At 39.1% G+C, this 23,467-nt stretch overlaps 1 protein-coding gene across 5 annotated transcripts in view; it reads right to left on the reverse strand.

Annotated features, from left to right (window-relative positions):
* Positions 1-1,626: 1,626 nt before the first annotated feature.
* cltcl1 (clathrin, heavy chain-like 1) overlaps positions 1,627-23,467 on the reverse strand; it is a 36,543-nt gene continuing 14,702 nt past the window's right edge. For 3 of the 5 annotated variants that reach the window (XM_017306785.1, XM_008418132.2, XM_017306784.1), the window contains 29 exons: positions 22,021-22,182; positions 21,826-21,939; positions 21,564-21,737; positions 20,512-20,709; positions 19,850-20,050; positions 19,618-19,770; positions 19,370-19,492; positions 18,441-18,578; positions 16,523-16,687; positions 16,212-16,392; positions 15,398-15,561; positions 15,193-15,318; positions 14,945-15,087; positions 14,131-14,365; positions 13,906-14,028; positions 13,675-13,820; positions 13,413-13,596; positions 12,510-12,702; positions 12,271-12,428; positions 11,325-11,489; positions 10,364-10,639; positions 9,828-9,977; positions 9,305-9,436; positions 9,096-9,206; positions 8,680-8,850; positions 7,483-7,704; positions 7,195-7,215; positions 4,090-4,165; positions 1,627-3,009 (listed from right to left, as the gene is read on the reverse strand). In XM_017306785.1, coding sequence (XP_017162274.1) covers positions 2,843-3,009; positions 4,090-4,165; positions 7,195-7,215; positions 7,483-7,704; positions 8,680-8,850; positions 9,096-9,206; positions 9,305-9,436; positions 9,828-9,977; positions 10,364-10,639; positions 11,325-11,489; positions 12,271-12,428; positions 12,510-12,702; positions 13,413-13,596; positions 13,675-13,820; positions 13,906-14,028; positions 14,131-14,365; positions 14,945-15,087; positions 15,193-15,318; positions 15,398-15,561; positions 16,212-16,392; positions 16,523-16,687; positions 18,441-18,578; positions 19,370-19,492; positions 19,618-19,770; positions 19,850-20,050; positions 20,512-20,709; positions 21,564-21,737; positions 21,826-21,939; positions 22,021-22,182 — 4,572 coding nt within the window. In that variant the 3' untranslated portion in view covers positions 1,627-2,842. The remainder of the gene's footprint in view (positions 3,010-4,089; positions 4,166-7,194; positions 7,216-7,482; positions 7,705-8,679; positions 8,851-9,095; positions 9,207-9,304; positions 9,437-9,827; positions 9,978-10,363; positions 10,640-11,324; positions 11,490-12,270; positions 12,429-12,509; positions 12,703-13,412; positions 13,597-13,674; positions 13,821-13,905; positions 14,029-14,130; positions 14,366-14,944; positions 15,088-15,192; positions 15,319-15,397; positions 15,562-16,211; positions 16,393-16,522; positions 16,688-18,440; positions 18,579-19,369; positions 19,493-19,617; positions 19,771-19,849; positions 20,051-20,511; positions 20,710-21,563; positions 21,738-21,825; positions 21,940-22,020; positions 22,183-23,467) is intronic. The other 2 variants (XM_008418134.2, XM_008418133.2) reach the window with 1 other exon arrangement.

The following is a 23,467-nucleotide window of genomic DNA, read 5'->3' on the forward strand; positions in this document are numbered from 1 at the left end:
AAGTTTGATTGGTAAATATTGATATTCTAGATTCTAGCGCATATTTACTCATAATAAGTAATATTTTCTTAACATTAAGCTTTTATATCTTACTGAGATAATTAAGTACAAAAACACTTAAAATAAGAAAAATATTCTAACATAAATCCCTCTTGGTGAGAAAAATTATCTTGTCAGAAAGAAAACAAGAAAAATCTCCTTAATTTAAGATATTTAATCTTACTAAGATTTCAGTTTTTGCAGTGTAGAAACAGGACAAGAGGATTTAGTGGCCGCTTTTCTGGAAGGGACAAAACGTACACTTTCTTTAGAAATAATTTTTTTTTAAAAAGGGTGGGGCTCAGCATCTCCTCTCCGTTTATCACAAGAAGATGGAGGAGGAGGGGGGATCTGATCTTATTCATTTATTTAAGCATTTGCTTCTTTAATCAAACAGATTTATCTCATAACAGCTACAAACATCCAACCACGCCCTCTCTAGACAAAGAGGCTGGAGCTCTGGGAGACTCTCCATCCATCATGTCCTGGTTGCTCAGTTACCAAAATGTCAGTCTGGCCCAAATCTACGACGTAAAACCACACTGCCGCAACAATAACATTCCTCTTTTGAGATTTTAACTCATTTGTTAATAAATATCACACGAGGAACAAGAATAGACACCGCTGCAGTGTCAACTTCATTTTTCTTTCTGCCAAGTTAAAATTCATGTTCAAGAGAATTACTGCCGCATTTTGATAAATCAGATTTAGTTGATACACCAGAATGATATATTTCAAGTAAATGTTAACGTGGCTCAAAGCTAAACCCAAAAAATTAATCAGGAAATGTCAGTATACTGTATATACAAAATAATAGTATTCCCTATACAATCTTGAAAGTTGTTCAGCAGACAATCATTGTCCAACTCAAAAAGTAAAGCAAGCCACAAAGATGCTTACAGATTGTGTCCAGGTATATTTATTAAAAGTTGAGTGGAAGGGGAAAAAAAGCACGGCAAAATAGGGACGAACAAGCAACATGTACAAATCCGATTTGACAGGATTGTGAAGCAAGTCGCTCATACAGCCCCACAATGTGTGTAAACCAGAGATTAAGATCTACAGAGGATTAGTGCCTGTGAAAAAATAAATCTGACTTTTTTTCTCCAAATTCAGACTTGAGTCTTCCGAGATTAAAAATCAGATTTCTGAAAAAACGTCAGAATTTGGAGAAAAAGTCAGATTTTTTTTTTCAGTGGCCCTAAACCTCTTCCGAACCCAAACTGCTTCAGGTCCAGTTTATGTTTCTACCGTCGTGTACCAGGAAATTTTAGAGTACTTCATGCTTTCTTCTGCAAACAAAATAAACTTTATGGAGACGTTTAATGGGACTAACAGCTGGTTCAGGGATCCTGGTGTTACTGTGCTGATTCCCCATTAAACTCACCTGATTACTGAAACGGGAAACTGAGAGAAACACCAGACAACAATACAGACGAGCTAACGACGGTTAGCCACCTGGACCGATCACCTCCGTGTCCTGCTGCATGGATGCAGTAATACATGCAAGAGTATAAATAACATACAGAATATAAAGATGTTGCTATATCTATAAATGAGCTGAGAAAAAATGAAAACCACTTTGAGCAAACTTGTCTCAAGACTTTGCCATTTATTAAGCAGTTTTGTTTTTTTGGCCATTTGTCTTTTTCTTACAAAAAAAATCTTTATACCTTTTTTAGGACTACAACACATTATAGACAATACATATGGTGCTTCATACTATTTGACTTCTGATCTGTAAGGAATTTCATTACATTTAAATTATACAGTTTTTTTTTTTACCTAACTGGCACCTCCTTGAGACTCGAAGCTTCACCACATCTTTTTTTGCTTTTTTTTATTTGGTGGGAAGGTTTTATTATACATCTTTGTTTTTGACACAAAATCTGTAATACTTGATATACTTGAGTGTAACATGACAGTTGTGCTCCTGGTTGCAGTATTATTATTTTGGCAGCACATGCACATATTTATGATTTTACCTCCTTTCTTTCATGGTTTTTGTCTCACCCATCCCGACGCTCCGAACTTCCACTTTCGGGGCTTTGAAAAGTCGATCGATGAGATCAGATCTACGGTGGGTGAAAGTTTCATTGTGTCCACAAAAGCTTCAAAGGCTCCACACACACACACACACACACACACACACACGCTCATTCACAGACTAATTCTTATTCACAAGTGGTCAATAGTCTGTATACTGCAAATACTTGTACCTTCTGTGAAAGAACACAGAGCGATTGCACAGCTACTGTCATTCAGAACAGAGCATGACACGGATGTGAATTCAGATGTGAGACAAACAAGCCGCCTCCTTAGATTAAATAAGGCCGCAACAGTGCTTTCAAGAGGAAGGTGGAGAAGCAAACACATGCCTCCCACCTTCTGCTGCTTCTCAGAAAAGTCTCTTTTTCATCAGTGCGAAAAAACACAGAACCAAAAGCTGCTCTATGGTTAATAAAGTCTACATGGAACAGCAAGAGGACGGAGTGGTTTGGTGCTCCTCTGGCTGCTGAGAAGCAACTTCATGCTGTTGAGATTAGTGATGCAAGTGGGAAGAAAATGGCCGGGAGGTCACCGGATTCCTCACAACATCTCTGAGGCCACTCATCTAAATGGGGCGTGAAGAAACTTGAGACTGCAGTTTCAGTGAGCGCGGGCGGAGACTCTTCAAACTCTTCAACCTCCGCCGAATCAGCTGGGGCTCAGAGCAGTGCGGTTCAGTTCAAGTGTGCGTGAGTTTGTCAGGTGAAGGGAAGCCAGGAGAGACAGATGGAATAAGATGAGGAGTTGGGGCCGTTTACATGTTGAAGCCGTAGGCTGGCTGGGCGGGGTAACCTGCGGCAGCGGGAGGAGCAGCGGCAGCGGCAGCGGCAGCGGCGGCGGCGGTGGGGGGGTAGCCGTAAGCCGGGTACGGTGGCTGAGCCGCCACAGGAGAGGCAGCAGCAGTCAGCATCAGCTGCTGGCCTGGCGACACAGAAAGAACTGCGGTTACCAAGGGACAAATAAAACTTAAAAAGTAGCACAGAAAGCTGGCTTTTCAAAATTCAGTCTGCAATGAAACAAAAGCTGCAATTTTCAATATATTTTTTATAAATCAAGCTCCTTCCTGAAGCTACTACTGCAACTTACAGAAAGTTGCCACTTCTCTTGAGAAACAACCAATCACAGCCAGGAGGAGGGTCTTAGCGTTGTCAATCACACACATGTACACACTGCTAAATGTCCTAATAGCTGAGAAAAAAAACTTTTTATTCAAGGAAAACCCATTTATCACCGTCATTGGTGGCTTTGTTATCGGGAACTAGCTTTAGCGTAAAAGACATCAAGTGTGAGCAGCATTGTTATGGTTACCGTTTTGCTGATGTTATCTTATTTTGCTAATGATGCCATTTTGTGGTCATTTCTTGGTTAGTTATCAAAAAACAGGAGAAAAAGTAGAAAACTGAAAGTACAGTTTCATAAGCAGCTCCTCTGCCCTGCTTATGTCGCTTTCTTGCTTGCTAAAGCAACATATTTGAGTAATTTGTTTAATTAATCACACATTTGTGGAGAAATTGCGTATTTTTCTGTTTGTAGTCAACTCGGCCTGTTGCTAAGCTAACTAATACCACTAGTCTGGGAATAATACCCATATGTATTCCTTTGTTTATCCTGTTACAGTTTCACATAAAAATTGATGTCAGTAAATGTACACAAGCATGACTGACGGCGCCAAGATCTCCTCCAAGCTGTGAGTGACTGAGTGGTGTATTCCTGCAGTTAGCAGGAGGTGGAGACTTTTTTTCAGATTATCTGTCTCATACTAAACTGTCACGACATAATGACAGTCTTAACAAATATGTTAAAAATTCATAATTTTTTTTAAAGGTTGTATAATATGCATTTTTAATCCTAGTTTGATTTTAAAACAACCAATTGTTTTTTTTTTCTTAAATTAGTCCAATGAATTAATACAAAATTCTAGTTTTACTTGAAGCAAAATTACTTTTAACGGTATATATTGAGTTGAATTTTAAAGTCATAGTCGATTCACTTTATACTTACCAAACACCATCGGCTGAGGCTCTTTCACGTCGTCCTCAGTTTTCCTCTGGCTTTCTGCCTCCTCCAGTTTGTCCACCTGGGGGCAGCAGAGAGCAGAGATATAAAAACAAAACATCCTCCACATCGTCCCAACAGCCTGCGATCATAACCTGAAGGTATTCTGCAGAAATCTTTCTATTCAAAGTTATGTATATGTGTAGTTTAAATGTTTTACTGTGCTGGATTACCTTGCAACAAAAAATGTTTAAAAAAAGGATTTTTGCAGAGCACCTACATTGTTATGATCACAGAGATGCACAGACTTCATTTAAATGTCTTCTTTTTTCTCTCAGAGAACTTAAACTGCAAAACTTCAGCTGCAGAACAACAAATACCCTCATTTTCCTTCACATCCACTGAATAAATATTAAAAATGAAGTTTCAATTGCAAGTTGTCACAACCTCTTTTTAAAGATTATGCTACAAACACACTGTTACTGACAGTGTAGCCATGGTTACCGAGGAGAAGATGACATGCAGGACTCTAAAACATCTTCCAGTGTAAATGTTACAGGATGAAATAAAGGGTCAGTTCACCAAAGTTGCATGTAAACAATACATACTTGTTGCCATATTCAGGATTTATTTCAAGAAAAACTGATCAGTGAATGCAAGGTATTTATTAAGAACAATAAAGGTGTTTATAATGGAAAAGATTCAGATATGTGGCTTTAATTTCATCACTAAAAACAGAAAGACTATTCTTAAATATGTGTGAACTGGCCCTTTATAGACAGGATTATAACATACATCACAGTTAAAGAAATATTATATTCTATATTGGGAGCCTATATACATGCCTAAATGCAGGTGGCACATTTCCAGCTAGCTCAGTAGCATAAAATGCAGAGCTTTAACATGCATCTCATTCATCGCTGTGAGCAAATACTCCTCTGAAATCAACTAAAACTGAGGCTACAAATCAGAAGCTCACATTTGTCAGGCAGGAATCCAGTTTTTATAACCTGAGCTGCTCAGAGATATTTGGAGAAATTGTGCTAATTGCACAGCAGCTGGATATGAAACAGTGGTGCACTGCAATCAAAAAGGATTTCACAAGAACTAAAGAAAGCAAGGGTTTTAAAAAAAAAAGAACTGAAAAGGTTAAAATTCACATGAAAAGCGTTTAAAAACCTAATTGATAGTGAAAGTGCAAACCCTTTATTTTTAAATTCATGTTTTCTGGGGATAGAAAAAGGACCTCTCAAGGAACAGAAGAAAGGAGGCTCGCTCTTCATTTGTTTGCAGCCTGTAGTTAAAATCTTTCCCTGCAGGTAGAAACATGGGGCTGCATCTAATAAGCTTTAGAGTGGTGCTTTTTTTTTTCTAAAATCCCCTTTGCATCATAACTCTGCAATAAACATGCAAACATGAACCCCCCCACTGACATTTAAGGTCTCAGATCAGAGTCTGGAATATTAAGCAGCCGTCTTCGCTTTGTATCACATCACAACGTCACAGTCGCTGCCCAACCCTGGACTATGTTTGATATTTGGTAGAGGTTCAGGTTTGTAAATACATCCAGAGGTGGATCAGGTGGGGAATATCGATGGGATGACTTCAGCCAACCATTCTGTAACCTTACAGCATGAAACATAAAAAACATGTGAAGATCAGAGGAAGAAGGAATGATCTGAGATTAACATCAGTTCAGAAAACTAACATTTAGGCCTAGTCCACACATAGCCGGTTAGCTGGGGAAATAAACACATTTTTATGCCTTTTTGCATTTAACCCTCACAAAACTCCTTTTAAAATTACTAATATAAAAAACTGATAGAGACTTTTTTTTAAATGTCTTATTTTTGTATGAACATGGGAAAACAAAGATGGAGAGTCCTCTACTTTAGTCTGCAACAAATAATGCACCAATATGTCCACATACTTACTCTGATGTAATTCCCAAGCGACACTGCCTTGTGTTTTATTAACTTCATATTCTAATAGCTAAGCCATGCTTAATCCTCAACAGAAAGTCTTTGTTGTTTTGAAGCAATCTGATTGGCTGACATAGGTTTTTTCCATAGGGTAGACACTACTACATGCCTACCCTATGGGTTTGGCATGTTTAAAACAACGCTTATAGGTGGATTTGTACAGGTTCAGGTGGATGAAAATTTCTCTGAAACCAATCCTATGCGCACAAAATAACTTTTGTAAAAACAATTTGCTGGAGATATTCGTTTTGAAAATACCCAGCTATGTGTGTATGAGGCCTTAGTGGAAGAATGAGTTTGTTTTTCTTGTACTCCATCAAGTCAACATTTCAAAAAACACCACTTAGCACCAGATGCAGCCCCATGACATCCAAAGTTAGAGGGTGAGAGGGTTTTTGTTAGGCCAGGACAGACTAATGTGTGGTAATGAAGAAAAATACATTCTGAACAGGCTTTAGCTCCGGGCACCATCATGAGTTGCTATTTGGAAGCAGGCTTGTCGAGTTTCTTGAATCAAGATATAAAAAGGTTTTGAAAAATAAGGCACCCCTTTCCCCCAGCTATTGCTGCACAGGTACAATCAGGTGGTTGATAGACGGCTCCTTCACCTTGGACTCCAACAGAAGTTGAATTATAACTAAAAGTACAGCTGGGAAGCTACAAGCAACGTGTTTACAGACTGGTTACCTGAGCAGATAGAAAGAGTAATTAACCAGCCAATGTGTTAGCTGTGTAAAGACGAAAACAGTCAAAAAGGTCTAATATTTTGCTCAATACGTTACTTTGTATTCAGCGTTTTTGCAAATGTTTATGCCTAAATATCAAAATATTAAAATATGTTTAAGGTTAATCTTTACTGACATTCAGTTTGTTGCTTTATTTCCTTTTTTATTTGTTTTACTACTCAAAGCAAGCTTGAGTCTGTTGTTTTCCAGCTGGCAAAATTAAAATGTGTGGATGATGAAGTGGAACAAAAGCCTGCACACTGAAACCACAGCTGTCCGGGACCGAGCTCGTTAGGTCGTGCTTAGTCTACAGTCCATGCTACGTTCCTACAAGTGTTACAACATAAAAACAAACAGAACACATTTCTCGTTTAAAGAAAAAAAAGAGGGCCAGAGACCATCACCTTTGCTGCAAATTCATCAACCTGGAAAAGAACCCAGACAGATGACTGAACATGTCTACAAGCAAAACATTATAACAATAGTTCTGCTTTCTTCGTCTTAGTGTAGCTATTCTCATAGCCCTTTTGTTTTTAAATCTGACTTGACAAGGCAAGCATTTACAGAAAATTTTAAGATCTAAACTACTTTTTATGTGCAGTAATACTGTGCTGAAACGATCTAAAAATACATAAACATCTATGATACTGTAAGCAACGATAATCAGTTTTTAATCCCTGCTCAGCTCTAACCTTAGTGAGGTACTCTCTCATGACTTGGATGAAGTAGGGCATGGCAAAGTCCATTATGTTGTGCCTCCAGGCCAGTTCCAGCACCACGTCAGGGTGGAGGAGGTCGTAGGAGGCGAACAGGCAGGCGGCAAAGCACTCCTTCCTGTCTTCCTCCAGGAACCACTGCAGCAGAGTCTCTGCCAGCTCGGCATCCTTTGACTCTGCAGCGAAGAGCATGGCATCCTGGGAAACACCAAGAGGATTTCAGCTGCTTCATACTGGAGAAAGACTTTCACACAGGTATGAAGCTTAAAGAAATAAGCCAGTAACGCCATCTGCTGGAAGCTGAAGTCACTGCATGTGGTCAGTCATAACTAAACCTCATTACTCACTACAACAGCTACATACATACACAGGAAATCTGCAGGGGTTGAATTTAAGACTTTTTACAACCTTTTTAATGCCACTGACTGAAATTTAAGACAGAAAAAACTGTAAATATAATGAATGTTGGGCAAATTTGCTGAATTACAATCAAACATAGTAAAGATTGTGAATTCGGCGTTAGCCTTCGCTCTACAGCCTTAGCCACCACACTGCCCAGCTTAAAGTGTTTTTTCACCTAGCCTCATAAATGATGCACAACAAGGTCATTCAATCATATTTTGAAATGTGAAAACAGCATTTATTGATAACACTGGGTTACAAAAAATATTTTTATAAGTGTCTATGTTTTTTTTATTGAATTAGGATTATTTTGCATCACTGAATCCAAAAATGACATAATTTTTTCTCAATCAGGTTTTTTTCTAATTTGATTTAGAGAAATCTGATCTTCTGACTGAACTCATTACATTTTTGTGACATTATCAGTTCAGTTCCATTAATATTTCTCATCCAAAAAGGTTTCAAGAGAAAAAAGTTTCCTAACAGAGTGTATTAAATATTTACAAACTTGGATTTCTATAAATTGAAAAAACTGATAAACACTGATAAGGTTTAGTACATGTAAAACAAACATTGCATCTTCATTGTGCAAAATTCTCCGTCTCTTTTCAGTCCTCATCAAATCGCTCCTCCTGCTCATCACTCATTGATCTCAGATTATCAGGAAACTGATCCAGACATGAGAACAAGTCATGCATTTTGATGCTCATGATGCATCCATAGTTCAGGAAGTTGACATGATTGAGAGGTAAATGTTTGGGTTTTGTTTACCTTGTATAGCTTGTCCTTCTTGCAGAGCTCCACACTCTGCCTCCAGCGGTTGTTTCTTTTGTACAGATAAGCAGCGATACGCCTGAACTCGATCAGTTCGTGTTTCTCTAACCTCTGAGCCAAGTCGATGGTGTCAAAGTTATCGTAAGCATCGATGGAGGCTCTCAGGCTCTGCAGACAAATTTAACTCACATTACAGAGAAAAGCAACCAGAACAAAACCCAGGGTTAAGAACTACAATATTAACAAAGTTTAACTAGTCAATGGAAATGTGAATCATATTAAATTTAGAAATTTCAATAATCAAATGACAAAATCACTTTTCAACTGTGAAAGACACTGATTCAGCTTTTATCTAAAACTATTAATATTTAAATAATAGCGAGCTGGCAGCAGAGCCAACCAAACCGTCCAACCTGGTAGTCTTCCTCCTCCGTTAGCAAGTTGTTGAGCGCTTCATTGACGGCCTTATTGTTGTGATTCTGGACCGACCTCAAGTACGGCTTGACCAACTTTAGCTGATTCATCTGGTCAAGCAAAAGCAAAATGCATCATAGCAATAAAGTGGACAGAGATGAAGGAAAGGATCACGCAGCGTAAAGATTCCTTCTTCACATGAGGTTACCTTAGAGAAAAAGCTGACGGCTCTGTTGTGATCCAACCGGGGAGACAAAATAGTCAGCAGGTCATTAATGAGTAGAGGTTTGTATTCCAGGTAAAAGGAAAGAGATTTGTAGTATAACTCCACATTGGCGACCTGAAAAGAACAAGGAACAAATGTAAGATAATTTGGAACTGCAAATACAGAAATATAACATAAATGTAAAATATACAACAGCAGAAGCCGAAACTGCTGGAAAAAAAAAAGCTCAAGTCAAATTCGACTGACGATCTGAAGTTAAAAGAGTTTTGGGTAAAGACTGAAGAAAATAGAAACAAAACTAGAAAAGTTTCAATAAAGTAGAAGATTTAGTTAGTAATTATTATTCTCTTAAGACAATATTATTTGAAAGTCACTTTATGTAATGTTATCCATGTCTGTAGACGATTTAAATATGTATATATGTCTTGCTAAAAATGTGGCAGCAGTAGAAGCCTGGTGGTAAAAATTGTAGAAATAAATATTTGAGTTAAAATGACGTGTTTACCTTGGCAATTATGTCTTTGAACAGGCCTTCTTTCCATGCATCTGTTGCATGGTTCATCATAGTGATGACAGCGTTGTCGTACTCCTCGTATTTATCGTAAAGGAAAACCAGCTCTGCCCATAAATGAGATTGCTCAGCTGCACGAAGAACCTGAAACCAAACAAATATGGCATTTATGACGTTTAAAGTTTACTTTCTAGAAGACAAATTAGCATCGCGTACTTGCAAGAACAATTGGAAAAGCTGCTTTTTGTCAGTTGTTTACATTTATAAACAAACCTATGTTATAGTAATCTTTAAAAAACTTTTGATTCAAATATTAAGATGATGAAATATATCAGAACAAATTCAGTAAACCACAAAAAGGAGACCAAGGAACACCAATTATTCAGATGGTTTTAATTAAAGTCTGTTTTGCAGAGAGATAACATTCATAAATCTGATATTTCTGCACAGAGAACACATGAAACACATAAACACCCACACACACACACACACACACACACACACACACACAAGACAGGGAGAAAACAGACCTTTGGGATGTTGACTCGTGACCAGAAGAGCTCCAGATGTTCCCTCATTTTCTGAGGTTTGAACTTCGAGTAGAGGATGGCGAGCTCCGTGAACATCCCCATGTGGGCGCGCTCCAGGCCCAGCGCGGCCTCCAGCAGAGCGATGAGCTCCTCAAAGTACCCGCGGTCCTGGTAGTAGCTGATCAGGTCCTCCAGCTCGTCGGCGTGGATCACAATGTGAAGGCCGCAGATCTGCGCCAACCGGAACTCCTCGCCGTCGACGCACGCAAAGCAAACCTGTCGAGTTCAGAGAAAGTAAATGCCAAGATTTTATTAAGGAAGAAAAAACCTAAATGTGCCTTTTGTTTTGTGTCTGTAGAGCTTTCCATAATTGTGTTCCGTTTTGTTCTTGCTAAGCAAATTGCACTAAAAAGGAGACAGAACATAATCAGAACAGGCAGCAAATTGAAGGAAAACTTATTTGTCTACACAACAAAATAACAGAATTACCAACAAATGTCTTTTGGGATTTTTGTGTTACCAATAAAGTTATCCATTTTATCCATTTAAAAGGCTATTTTGCATTTAACAACTAAACTATAAATATCCATGTATGTATACTTTTGGAGCAGGTGTGCAAACTGGACACTTTATTTCATCTTTAGTTGAGGTTTAATATGAAGACCTGAAGCATGCTCAGTTCCAGAATATTTAGCAAAACATAAAACCTAAATTTTAATTTAAGAGATAAAGAAATGTAAAATCAAACACATCTGCTGCATCATGGTTTATAAAGCCAAAGGAGAAAATTAACTTTAATACTTCTGCTCCAAAGAATAAAACAACATAGATATAGTTTGGCTTTAAAGGTGTTATTTTTTTTCAATTCCACAATTCCGTTTTATTTTTCCCTTCTTGCATTTTTATATTTTTTTATTTCATGTTTTGCAAAGTGAAACGGAGGTATTTGTGCGTCTTTTACCTCCTTCCACGTCCGAGTGCTGTTTGCTTTTCTGGCGCTGTCCACGGCCGCCTGGTACTCCCCAAGGTGGACTAATGTAGATGCAAGTCGGGCAAAGTTGGACACGTTGTTGAACAAAAGTTTGGCCGCTTCGTACATTCCCTCCTCGTAACATCTGTCTCCCACCTGAAAATGAATGATCAGATTTAGAGCAGGAATTACTCACATTTTGGTGGAAAAAGTAACCATGTTAAAGGGGACCCATTATGCAAAATTCACATTTTGTATATTTTTTGTATTTTTGTTCATCCGGCAATTTTATGGCGATAGGTTAATGTTTTTTTGGTGTCTGAATAATTAGCCGTTCCAAAACCTATTCCAACGTAATGTCACCTAGCAACCCCAACTGAGCTCTGCCCATTACCTAGCAACCAAAAACATCTGGTTTTACCGATCTATGCGCTGCATAATGGCTGCTCTGAAAAGACAAGTGTTCGAACTACTTGTTACATTCTTGTTGGCTACGCACCAGGCTCTACTTCTGCTTTTCAAAGACGAATGGTTGTATAAATGTGCATCTGTTTGCAGTCATTTTCATGTGCAAGTGTAAGCATTGAGTTAAGGAGTGTGACCAGCAGCAGCTTAGTGGGATTTACAGTGACAAGAAGTCTTAAAACAGGTAATTCTGAAAGGAGCTCTGACAGACAGAAATAACCAAACTATGAATGTATTTTATAAAATCTTAGATAAACTCATTATCTAAGAATGAGTTTGTACCAAAAAAAATTTACAAACATGTTTTGTCTAGCCTAAAAGCCTATCCTAACCTGTTCAAGAAAGCATTATAGACCTTTACAGAAGTTCTTAACCATTCTGAAATCTAAGCTCTTACTTTACGTTAACCCAAACCATTTAAGGTTTAAAAACTGTTTAAAGCCTTCATATGTAAAATTATTGTTGTTTTTACCTGCTGAATGTGAGCATTATTGGGCCCACTGACAAATTCTTCCAGTTCAGCCAGGCGGTTCGTTTTAGCTAGAGCAAAAATCAGCTCCGTCTCTACATACGACTCTCTGGCCTTCTTACGAGCCATCTGCAGGAACTTCACCAAATCCTCCCAGTTATCTGCAGCAAAGACACACACCAAGAAACTCGCATGAAACACACACCAACGCAGCCAAGATATCTTACAACAGAGACACTTACCGTTCTTGCTGGCTGCATTGACCACCTCCATGTACGCTGATGGATCCACAGCTTTGATGTAGGAGTCGATGGCCTCCTTGACCAGGTCCCTGTGCAGCTGAGCTCTGGCTAACTGACTCCACACTGCAGGCTCGTTACAGCGCTCCGCAAACTCATAGGCCCGGTCCAAGTTGCCTATGTGCTCAATCAAAACCTACAAAAATGAAATGAGGCAAGAATTGGGGGGAAACTTAGCAGTAGAAATGCATCAATAGATTGCATTTCTACTATCTAAAAAATAACAACACTCTTCAGAGAGGAAGTTGTTACTAGAAGAATGCTTAAATTACTAATACTAGTTATTCTAAGTATTAGTGAGGTGGCTTAAATATTAAGCCAAAGGAAGAACAGAGATGTATGAAGACATTTATAAGGGCAATTTTATTTTCTAAACTATGTGAAGACATCTGAGAGAACGCAGGGAGAGCGAAGCTTAAAATAGATAACAGGAAGGCTGAAAGGGAAATAGCAAAATGCTCCGTTTCTATCCTGTCAATCTAACTAACAGTTTAGGAAAGGATAAACACAGACAGTGGTTAGGTACAGTAATGGCTGATATAAGATCCCACAGAGAGGTTAACCGTGGTGCTGTAAAGGTTTTGTCTTTTTTTCCACTTCTGCTCTGAATAAAGTCCTACTTATGGCATAAATCTAAAAGAATTAAAAGTGATTCCTTTGTCTTCTTGTAACTGTTAATTACTAGAAATTAAGTCAAATCTTAGCAAAAACCAGAAATCTGCCTCAAACCTGGGAAACCTGACCAACAATATCAAACAAACTTTTGGTTTATTACGAATTTGCTGCTCCAAATAAACCAATACTCTTCCTGCAATCATGAATATCAATCTATAATCTTATTTTTACCTGAATGGCTGAGGTGTTGACATCAAACTTCTTGAAAATGGCAAATGCCTCTTCAAAGAGCTCATTGCTAATAGCGATGTTGGCGATGTCAGGAGCGTCATAGTTATCTAGCCTGTTGATGTACTCCATCACACGAGTGCGGTCGGCCTTGATGGCCGTTAAAATCAGCAGATTCTGGAGGTTTCTGGAGGAAAAAAAATTTAAAAGTTTAAAAAAATAAGACCTGCACTGCAGATATCCAAAGAAGATATGCCTAAAGTACCTGTGTTCACTGAAGACAGAGTTATCGAGAACAATCTTCTCCAGCAATTCAATCAGCTCATTTGGTAGGTCTGCAGTCATAAAGGCCTTGACTGTGACCGACACTTCCTCTGGGTCCTGGGTCTCCGACAGAGCCGTCTGCACCACCTGAGAGTGGAAATAGTGTAAAAATATTAATTAAAAAATGAAGAAATTTCTGGTCACAGCCGGACTGAAGTTGAATGAAACCAACCTGATCGATGAGTTGTCTTCTGAACGGGTTGTCTTCCTCCAACACGTTGGCCCAGAGCTCCGGATCTTTTCGTCGTACAAGATACCGAGCTTCACTCTTAAATAATGAATTTTCATTGCAAACCTGAGAGATAAAAAAAATAATAATAATAATAAACATAGCAGGAAGTTAAACATGTCTGTGCATCCAAAATCTTCTGCAGTCAGTGTGATGGGATCTACACACTTTGATGAGGTCCAGGTCGCACTGGCCCCTCTCATAGGCCACGCAGGCCAGGTGGGGGTCTCTCTTCTCGCAGTAGCGGCCGACCACAGCGCTGTCGTAGAACGGGTTCTCCTTCAGGAAGCGCTCCGGCGTGTTGTTGCTGTCAATGTAGATCTTGGCCAGTGCATTGTGGGTAGCTGGTTCCTCACATCCCTCGTGAATACGCGACTCCAGCCACGGCAACAGAAGCTTCAACCTGAAAAGGTAGCAAAACAAATTTACTTATGTAAAATATATTCTCTTACTGTAACAGGAAAATAAAAAAACTTGACAAAAAAGGCATTTTTTTTTTATACATTTCATATACATGGAAGAAGGAAGGTAGAAACGAAGGAACGAACGAAGGAACAAATTATGGAAAGAAGGAAGGAAGAAATGAAGGAAGCAATGAAAAAAGAAGGAATGAACAAATTATGGGAAGAAAGAATGAAGGAACAATTGAAGGAAGGAAGAAACGAACAAGGAAAGGAAAGAACAAATAAGCTATCGAATTATGGAAAGAAAGAAACGAACAACGGAAGGGAAGAAGAAATGAATGAACAAAAATTATGGAAAGAAGAAAGAAAGAAAGAACAAACCAATGAACTACAGAAAATCTGTACTACAGAATGAAGGAGAAAGGTTTAAATCAAGTCAGGAAACAAAAATGGGGGAAAAAAAACAATGGAGTGAAGGTAAGAAGACAGGAAGAAACTGGGAAAAAGAAAGGATGAAGAGAGGAAACTGGTTTTTGCAACGACAATAACTCATGGAACCAAGCCTAATCTGGGCTCACCTGTTCCTCTTTTCCACCTCGTCCACCAGCTCATCGGTGGAAAACTGTCCTCTGACCACCATGATCAGGTTCTTGATGACATCCTCTGAACAGTCCACATCCAACAAACCACCGATCACCACGGGCAACCGACTCGGATTCACCTGAGAACGCAACGAGCAAATCCAAAATAAACCAGCAGCATTTACAGAAAATTATTAGTTAGGGAGTCAGGGTGGAAGAAATCCCAGCTTTGGTATTGATCTTACTTTCTGAACATAGATTTCGATGTATTTCTGCAGATTGTTGCGGTACAGGTAGAGCACTAGATCATGGACGAAGTCAAAGCGATCACACACGATGATGAGGGGTAGCTGGTCTGTTAACTTCGCCTCCTGTGAACAGCGGCAAAATGAGAATAATATTCGATTATCTCTGCAGAAGAAATTACACTGAATGAAGAAGCGGTTTTACCTTTAGGAAGTTTTTAACCCTCTCTGGGTCGTAGCAGTTGCTCTCTCTACATATTCTCTCCACTTCTTTGATTTGACCCGTCTTACAAGCAGCCTGGATGTATTTAAAGTGAACGTCGGGTTCCTGGCTGAAATTCACGATCGAACCAAGGAAGTAAAACAGACCTTAAAAGAAAAGACAGGAACATTTTTAAATCAGGTAAGAAAATAGCTGTCATTTAAAGGTGACCTTTTATGTTTCCTTTAACAGCTTAAGGTAGGTTTGTGGGCTAAATGAAATACGTCCGTTACATTTTTGACCAAGTAAAATTAACTTTTAGCATACTGAACTAATATCTTATCTTAGCTAATATTTCAGTTCACTCTATTTTGAGTGGCTGTCAGAATGAGCCGTTTTAGGGCTTCTTGTCACTTTAAATCCAAATAAGCTGCTGCTGGTCACGCCCCTAAACTCAGCATTCACACTAGTATGCAAAATGGCTGGTTGTGTCATTGTGTGTCTGTTTGCAAACATCTTTGGAAAGCGGTAAAATCCAGCTGACCAAACGTCCTGGAGCTCAGCTCAAGTTGCTAGGTAACGGGCTGGGCTTTGCTGGGGTTGCTAGGTAACGGGGCAGTGCCTTCTGATTTGTCACATTCAAACAGACACCAAAAAACGACTGGGTGTTATGTTTTGTTTTCCAAGTGCTTGGGCTGATTTTTGAAGCAGTTGAAACCCAAATCGAAGTGCAAAACCATTAAACATTAATTTTGCATAATAGGTCAGCTTTAACAAGTTTTTATCATTTTTAAATGAATTAAGAGAAAATGCCTACCTTCATAACTCTTGAAGGACTCGAAGAGCTCCACTAGCGCCTGAGTTCCCAGCTGCTCGTGATACTTTGATGCTACCTGCACACACAGCTGCAGGTTCTGCCTGATGTTGGCCGACAACATGGCCCTCAAACACTCCAAAGAGTCGTCGACTGACAAGGAGCCGAAAAAGTTCACCAGCCACTAAATGGTAGAAAAATGAAAAAGCAAAGAAATCTAAATGCAGAGGAAGAGATTAAAGGCATTCTTATGAAACCAAATGTCTCCCAACAGAGCTGTGTTCAGAGGAATGGCTGCTCTGCTGTAGGCGTACCTCAGGGTTGAGCAGATGTGTGTGCACCACGGCTCGTTTGATGTCGTACAGGTCGGTGTAGTGTTCGAGTGCTCTCTGCAGCAGCCCTGCCTTCTCACACAGCTGAGCAACGTGGGCCCGGTCATAGTGTGTGAACATCTGGTTCCCCAGGATGGCATCTGCTACCTGAAAATGTTCATTACACACATCAACACACACATCATATTAAGAGCAACTTTTCACATCAAAGTGAGAATCTACAGAGGTGGATGAGTGAGTTCATTACAGGGTCAAAACTTTCTACTTTATTGCTCTCCTGTTTAACCCTTTACATTTTCCACATTATGACGCCAAACCTCTATGTTTACACAGATCCTGGGTATTAAAGTGGCATTATTTGCATTTTCCAGGCACATATTACCATTTTATACCACAATCAAGTAACTATGTTACCTTCAGTTCTTATGAAAATGCTGTATATATCAAACATAAATTAAAAGAAATTTGACTTTGCAATGTAACACCTTGAAATTGGGCCTCTGTCTCTTTAAGAAGCTCCTGCTCTTTCCAACACTTCAGCAAGTCATCACAACGTTTCTCCATGATGCCGTTTACAACCGTTCTTACCAGCGTTGGGCTGAGAAGTAGCATCTAACATATTAAGCTCAAAAAATTTGATTTTACATGATGCCCCCCCCTTCATTTAAAAAGTGTTTAATTATAAAAAGGAAGAAAAACCATGACTTTCAAAATGGGATTGTTCTTCCAACAGGAAAACAACCCTAAGCTCACCACCACATGCAGATCAAAGCATCCAGATTTTTATTGGTAAAAACCACTGAGGATCCATTTATGCTTTTCCTTATAGTTTAGTTATGTGCAGTTATTTTTGGTTTGTTTATTATGTGAAATCCTTATGAAATGTGTGGTAGTTTGTAGTTGTAAGGTGGAGTTTACATTAGCAGTGAATAAGTTAGGAAGAAACTATAAAATAATGTGGTTTAGGGAAGGTTAAGACAGCAATTATAATTAAAATCCAACTCTAACTAGTTTTACTCTGCCACTGGTTTTTATTTATTATTCACCAATTAGTCTGTATATAATAAACATTACAAACTGACAAATAGCAAGAAGGGGTATTAATCTACAGAATAATTAACCAGATAATAGAACGAGTACCATATTTTCCGCACTATAAGGCGCACCGGATTATAAGGCGCGTAGAATAGAGTCATTGTTTCACTCACGGTGTTGGTGTTGCGATATTGTGCCCAACTGCTTTCTGGGTAACACAGACCAACCGACAAGCTGCCGCCGCAGTCTCTGTCTCTCTTCCACCGCCCCTCGCCCCCCTGGCTTTAAATGTATTATCAAACTTTATTAACAAACCAGCATTATGACTACTATCCCAGCATGCACCGCGCACTTCTTCTTCTACGGGGGAAAATGAAGTCGGCGGCTGCTTACCGTAGTTGCTAGACCTGTTGTGGCTCAATATTGGTCCATATATAAGGCGCACTGAAGGAAATTGAAGGTTTTTAGGTGCGCCTTATAGTGCGGAAAATAAAAGTACAAAAGCCAAACAAACATGGAGGAATACGTTCAAAACAAGAATGAAACAGAACATAATCAATTGGTGTCAACAAAAATGAAACTTATATGTGGATTAGGGTATCCTTTTTTTAAAATCATGGCAGTTATTTTCTAATTTGAATTATTTTTCTCTTCTCTAATTGATTAACAGGCGTCACAGACATTTTTGGGAAGAATTGGCCACTGTTGACTACATGTTCCTGCCTGCATGTTTCTGTTTATGCAATATGCTCCACATCTGCACAGTTGATATTCTTATTCGTTGTGGATACAACATCAATGGTGACTAACGACTAGATGCATCAATTTCTCCAGTTAGGAAAAAGGAGCTGGTAAAACGGCTCACCTGGGGAGCGTGTATCAGGTTCATCTCAAGCAGACGTGTTTGTAAGTGTCCTTCAGCTGGACGATTGTTCTTCAGAGCATCCAACAGGAAGGAAGTGCACTGCTGAATCAGGCTGCCCTCCATGAAAACATCAACAATCTACAAAAAAAAAACAAAAAAAAACAGCATGCACAAAAGTTAGGAATACTAAAGACTTTTAAATTGTGCTGCAAAGCATAATTTCAGCTAATGTATAAGTCACAGGTTATTAAACACCAGCCAGATGTTTCTGCTCCTTCAATTTTCTGCTTAACTTGTAATTCAAAGCAAGAGCAAGGATGTGGCTTTAAAGGAAGGAGGGAGTCACTGACTCAGTGGATTCTTGGCATTGCTAGAACATCTGGAACAACACAGACACAGACAGACTCCCATCAAAGACACCTTTCCAGTTGATGTGTGCCATCGAATCAGATACGTGACTTTCTTTTAAACTTTGCAACATAGTTTTTATGCCACATTTTTCTACACTTTAATCATCATAGCTAATGGTTCAAAGACTAAATACTGTGAATTTACTGTGGATGGAGTTAGACCAGAAGGAAACAAAGACATGAAAGGAACCAAGAAAAAAAAGAAATAAAGAAATTTAAAAAGACAGAAGAGAAACATGGAAAGAAACCTAAAAATAGACAAAGAGAACATAAAGGGTGGAGAAGAAGAAGGAAAAAGATGAAGGATGGGAAAGACAGAAGTAAAGAAGGAAAGGTGGACAGAGGGATAATTCAACGTTTTGACAATGACGTAAGAAATACCGCTTGGCAAGACAGACATTTTTAATTTTCTTTAATTTTTCCCATTTTCATACTAATCTGAATCTGGAAAATACTAAAAAAAAAAACAAACAATAAATCACACTATTAAGGACTGCATCTGAACGCTGCTCATGTTACCTGGTTGATGTTGGCCAGCGGCTCCTCGTCTTGGACAAGCATTTGGGCAAACTGCAGTCCTTGGTCTGGGTTGACTCGCATTACGTTCCTCAACAAAAACACCCAGTCTGGGGTGTAGCCCACCTACAGAGGCGCAGGAACAATGATGAATGTGAATCTGTTCGCACCTTTTTAAATACATTCATATTTAAGACGGACAAAACCAAAGATGACGATTTTATGAGAAAGTAAAGTGGAGATCTGGTTACCTTTTTGGCATACAGCACTATCTTCTGGAACTGTCCTGTTTCTGCAAAGCACTGAATGACTTTGTTGGGGACATTTGCTCTGAGATAAACACTAAGAGCTAGCGTTGGGTCCGAGGCCTTTACCAGATCGCCCAGTTCCTCTGAACACTCCAGCTGCAGAGCACACATAGTCGCATTTACTAATTATGACAGTCGCATAACAGAGGAGCAGAAAACTTTCACCAGCTCCTACCTTGTCCTCCTTCAGCCATTTCTCCAGTAGCTGCTTGCGGCCCTGCTGCAGGACGGGCCTGCACAGCTCCAGAGACTCAAACTTGTTGAGCTGGCCCTGGTCCAAAAGAATCCCGAAGTACTGGAGCAGGGGTGAGGCCTGACCCGGCTGGGCTGGGACACTCTGGAACTTGCGAATGGTTTCTGCCGTTCGGAGGATACCCTGCGGGTCAAAATACATCACACAATGGAGGAATTACTGGAGGAGGGAAAACAGAAAATTTCTACTGAATCTTTAGACAAATTTCATGGTGGTTCAGTAAAACTCATAAGAAAACAACCATTTTATTCTTTGAAACTCTGAATCATTGTAGATATGACAGTCTGGTAATCAGATGAACTAATTTATTCATATTGTGTTCTTTGACGTAAAATGAACTCAAGATTTAAGACCTTTTTAAGGCCATCATGAATGGAATTCAAGAAAAATAATACATAGAATATACGAGAATAAGTAGACAAAATTTAAGACCTGTGATTAATGTATTTAAAGTAAACTTTTTTGGGGGGGGAATTTAAGACATTTTTAATTTTAGATACACGATGAATCTATTCATTACCGAAGTGCACCTGGCAAGAGAAGAAAATGCAAGTGCTACACTTTAACTGCAGAGTCTGACGTACCTTGGGTGCAGATGCAGCAACCTTTGCAGCCTCTGAGTAACTTCCCTGGGCAAACAGAGTGTTAAACTTTCTGGCAAAAAGCTCCTCAGCCCCAACAAGATTAGACCTCACGGCCATCCTCAGGGCGAGATCAGGGTTCTGCAGAACATTTGTGGCATAGTTGACGATGTTTTCTTCTTCAACACACACTGACAAGACCTGTGACGTGTAGAAAAGGCAGTATGTCAATAAGACTCAATAAATGAGAAACAGAAAAAAAATTAGAAGGTAAATCTTTCAATGTACATTTAAGCCAAATTCACATTTAGCATGTTTCTGGACTTCAATTTGGATCTCTACTGTCGAGCCCAACGCATAAAACAAAAACATTCAGCCAATTTTTGGCAATAAGTTTATGTTTTTTGGTGTCTGGAAAAAGAGCCGTTTCAAAAACCCACAGAATGTAATGTTACAAATCAGGTGGTACCGGCCCTCACCTAGCAACTCTAGCAAAGCCCAACCAGTTACCTAGCAACCAAACTGAAGCTAAGCCCATTACTTAGCAACCAAAAGATCTCCAGCAGGTTTGGTCAGCTGGGTTTAATGTATGTGTTGAACAATGTGCTGCTGGAAAAGACAAGTGTTTTGTTGTGCAGTAGGCTCTACTAATGCTTTTCAAAGATGTATGGTTGTAAAATTGTGCATCTGTTTTCAGCCATTTTCATGTGTGAGTGTAAACATTGAGTTGGGGGGCGTGGCCACCAGCAGTTTATTTGGATTTAAAGTGAAACAGCTCTTTTTGAAAGGAGCTCAAAATAGGCAGCACTAAAATCTCAAAATCTCACTATCTCACAATGATTTTGTGCCAAAAATGTAATAAACATGCTTTGCATAGACCCCAGACCCTAAGCTGCTCAAAGAAGCTTAATAGGTCACCTTTAAGATACATTATAGAGCCAGAAAACACAAATCTTGAAAAAGTTGTAAAAATAATATGTACCCTTTGATGATTTTTATTTAGCAAAATAAGTAAAAGTAACAGAAGCTTTAGACACTTCAGTTTTTTTCCTCACCTGTCCCTTCTTATTAACGCCGATGATCCCTGAGGTGGCCTCATGAGGGGCCGTAACAAAGATAGTCTCTGCACTGATGCGGTTCATGTATATACACACTCCAGATTCCAGGTCGTACAGGTGAATGTAACCATATTTTGTGATCAAATATATCACACCGTGCTTGTTCCCAATCTACAACAAAAGAGTAAAAAGAGATTTTAAGAATTCACCAGCCACATAAAACTCTTAGATGCTGAATAAGTAGCTGCCGTTCACTTACCTGCATAGCTACAGGGAAGTCTGTCTGGGCCTCTGGAGGGAAAAACACATCCACTGCTTTCTTAGCAAATGGCTGGTTTCCTGCAGCAGGCTGACCAACTTCAATGATGTGCAACTTTGAGGAGAAAGTCATCATGCATAAATAAAATAAGCACAGCAAGTAGGACGTAAAAGAAACCCGTTAATGAACCTTCACCTTTCCTCCCGCCTGTGAGCGCACAGCAAAGCAGAACAACGTGGAAGGTTTGGCATTTCCCTCCACTTTGAACTCCCCGAAGGCAGCGGCGTGGCCCTCGATGGGCTGGGAGACTTTCCTGTCAACCGAGTACAGCTGCATCGCTCCGACTACGCGATTTTGCTGCAAAGAAAAACAAAACTGAACCTCAGACTCATGGGACTGTCAAAACTCCAAGTCGTTGAGTTGTGATGCAACACAGTGCAACAAAAGTTCAGATTCGCTGTTCCGACTGTTGAGGGTTTAAGATAAGACATTATAATTGGGAACAGTGATTACTTAAACAAACAATGAAGAGCCACGAGTCAGTGCTGTGGGATGGAAACCAACACACTGTTAGCAGCAGGAGGTTTGCTTATAAGAAAACACCAGAAAAGTGTTTTTTTTCCCACTGTGTGACTAAACTGTTTTCCAGTATTTTCTTCCCTCAGTTTAATTTCTCTTCATTAGAGCATTCTGAGAAGCTTTTATGTGGAAGCAGAGCTTCCTGTTCAATAACAGTGAAACCCCTCAGGTGTCTTTCATTAACTCTAGCTGACAAACCATCGGACTGCTCAGGGAGAAAAATGCTTCTGCAGGGATTGAGAAGTTATCCTAACTCCTTCTGTTATCCAGTAAATATCTAAGGAATTACTTTACTTCCCTCGACAAAAAACTAATCATCTGCTTAATGTTATCTTGAATTTTATCAGGAAAGTGTAATTGGAGTGCATACTTTGGGCAGTTTTGGCCTGTTATTCAAGGATGAAAACTGGAACCATTTCCCAACTGAGGTGTAAATTTTACTCAGATTCTCAAGCTATTAAATTTGATCCTGGACAATCTAATCATATCTTAACAGATAAAATTTTGAATGTTCAACCCAAAAAAAGTTTTGTTGTCTGAACTCAGTCTGAGGGAAAACCTGAATCATCTTGAGCAGCAGAGTCTTAACTTGCTGTAGTGAACGTATGTAGATAATATACGGATCTGAAAAGAAACAAAGAGCCCACTGCACTGACCCCCATTGAAAACCTCCTGGTTATTCCACCAAATATTGATTCCTAAACTCTTCCTGAATTAAAACATTAGTATTTTTGTTTCTAAATTAAGATAAGCTTGTTTTCTTTGCATTATCTGAGGTTTGAAAGCTCTGCATTTTCTTCATTATTTTGACCGTTTCCCATTTCATGCAAACAAATATTAATTTTTTTTGTTTATAATTTCAGAGACATGTCAGTAGTTCATAGAATAAAACAACAATGTTCATTTTACTCAAACATAAACTTATAAAAAGTTAAATCAGAGAATCTGATCATTTAAAGTGGTCTCTTATTTTTTTAAGGAGCTGTTTATTATTTTGCAAAACACATCAAGACTTCTTTGTGCCATTAATGCTACACCCAGTTACATTTATGAACTCCATAAC

Source organism: Poecilia reticulata, linkage group LG9 (genome assembly GCF_000633615.1).
Source record: "Poecilia reticulata strain Guanapo linkage group LG9, Guppy_female_1.0+MT, whole genome shotgun sequence".
Classification (NCBI taxonomy): Eukaryota; Metazoa; Chordata; class Actinopteri; order Cyprinodontiformes; family Poeciliidae; genus Poecilia; species Poecilia reticulata.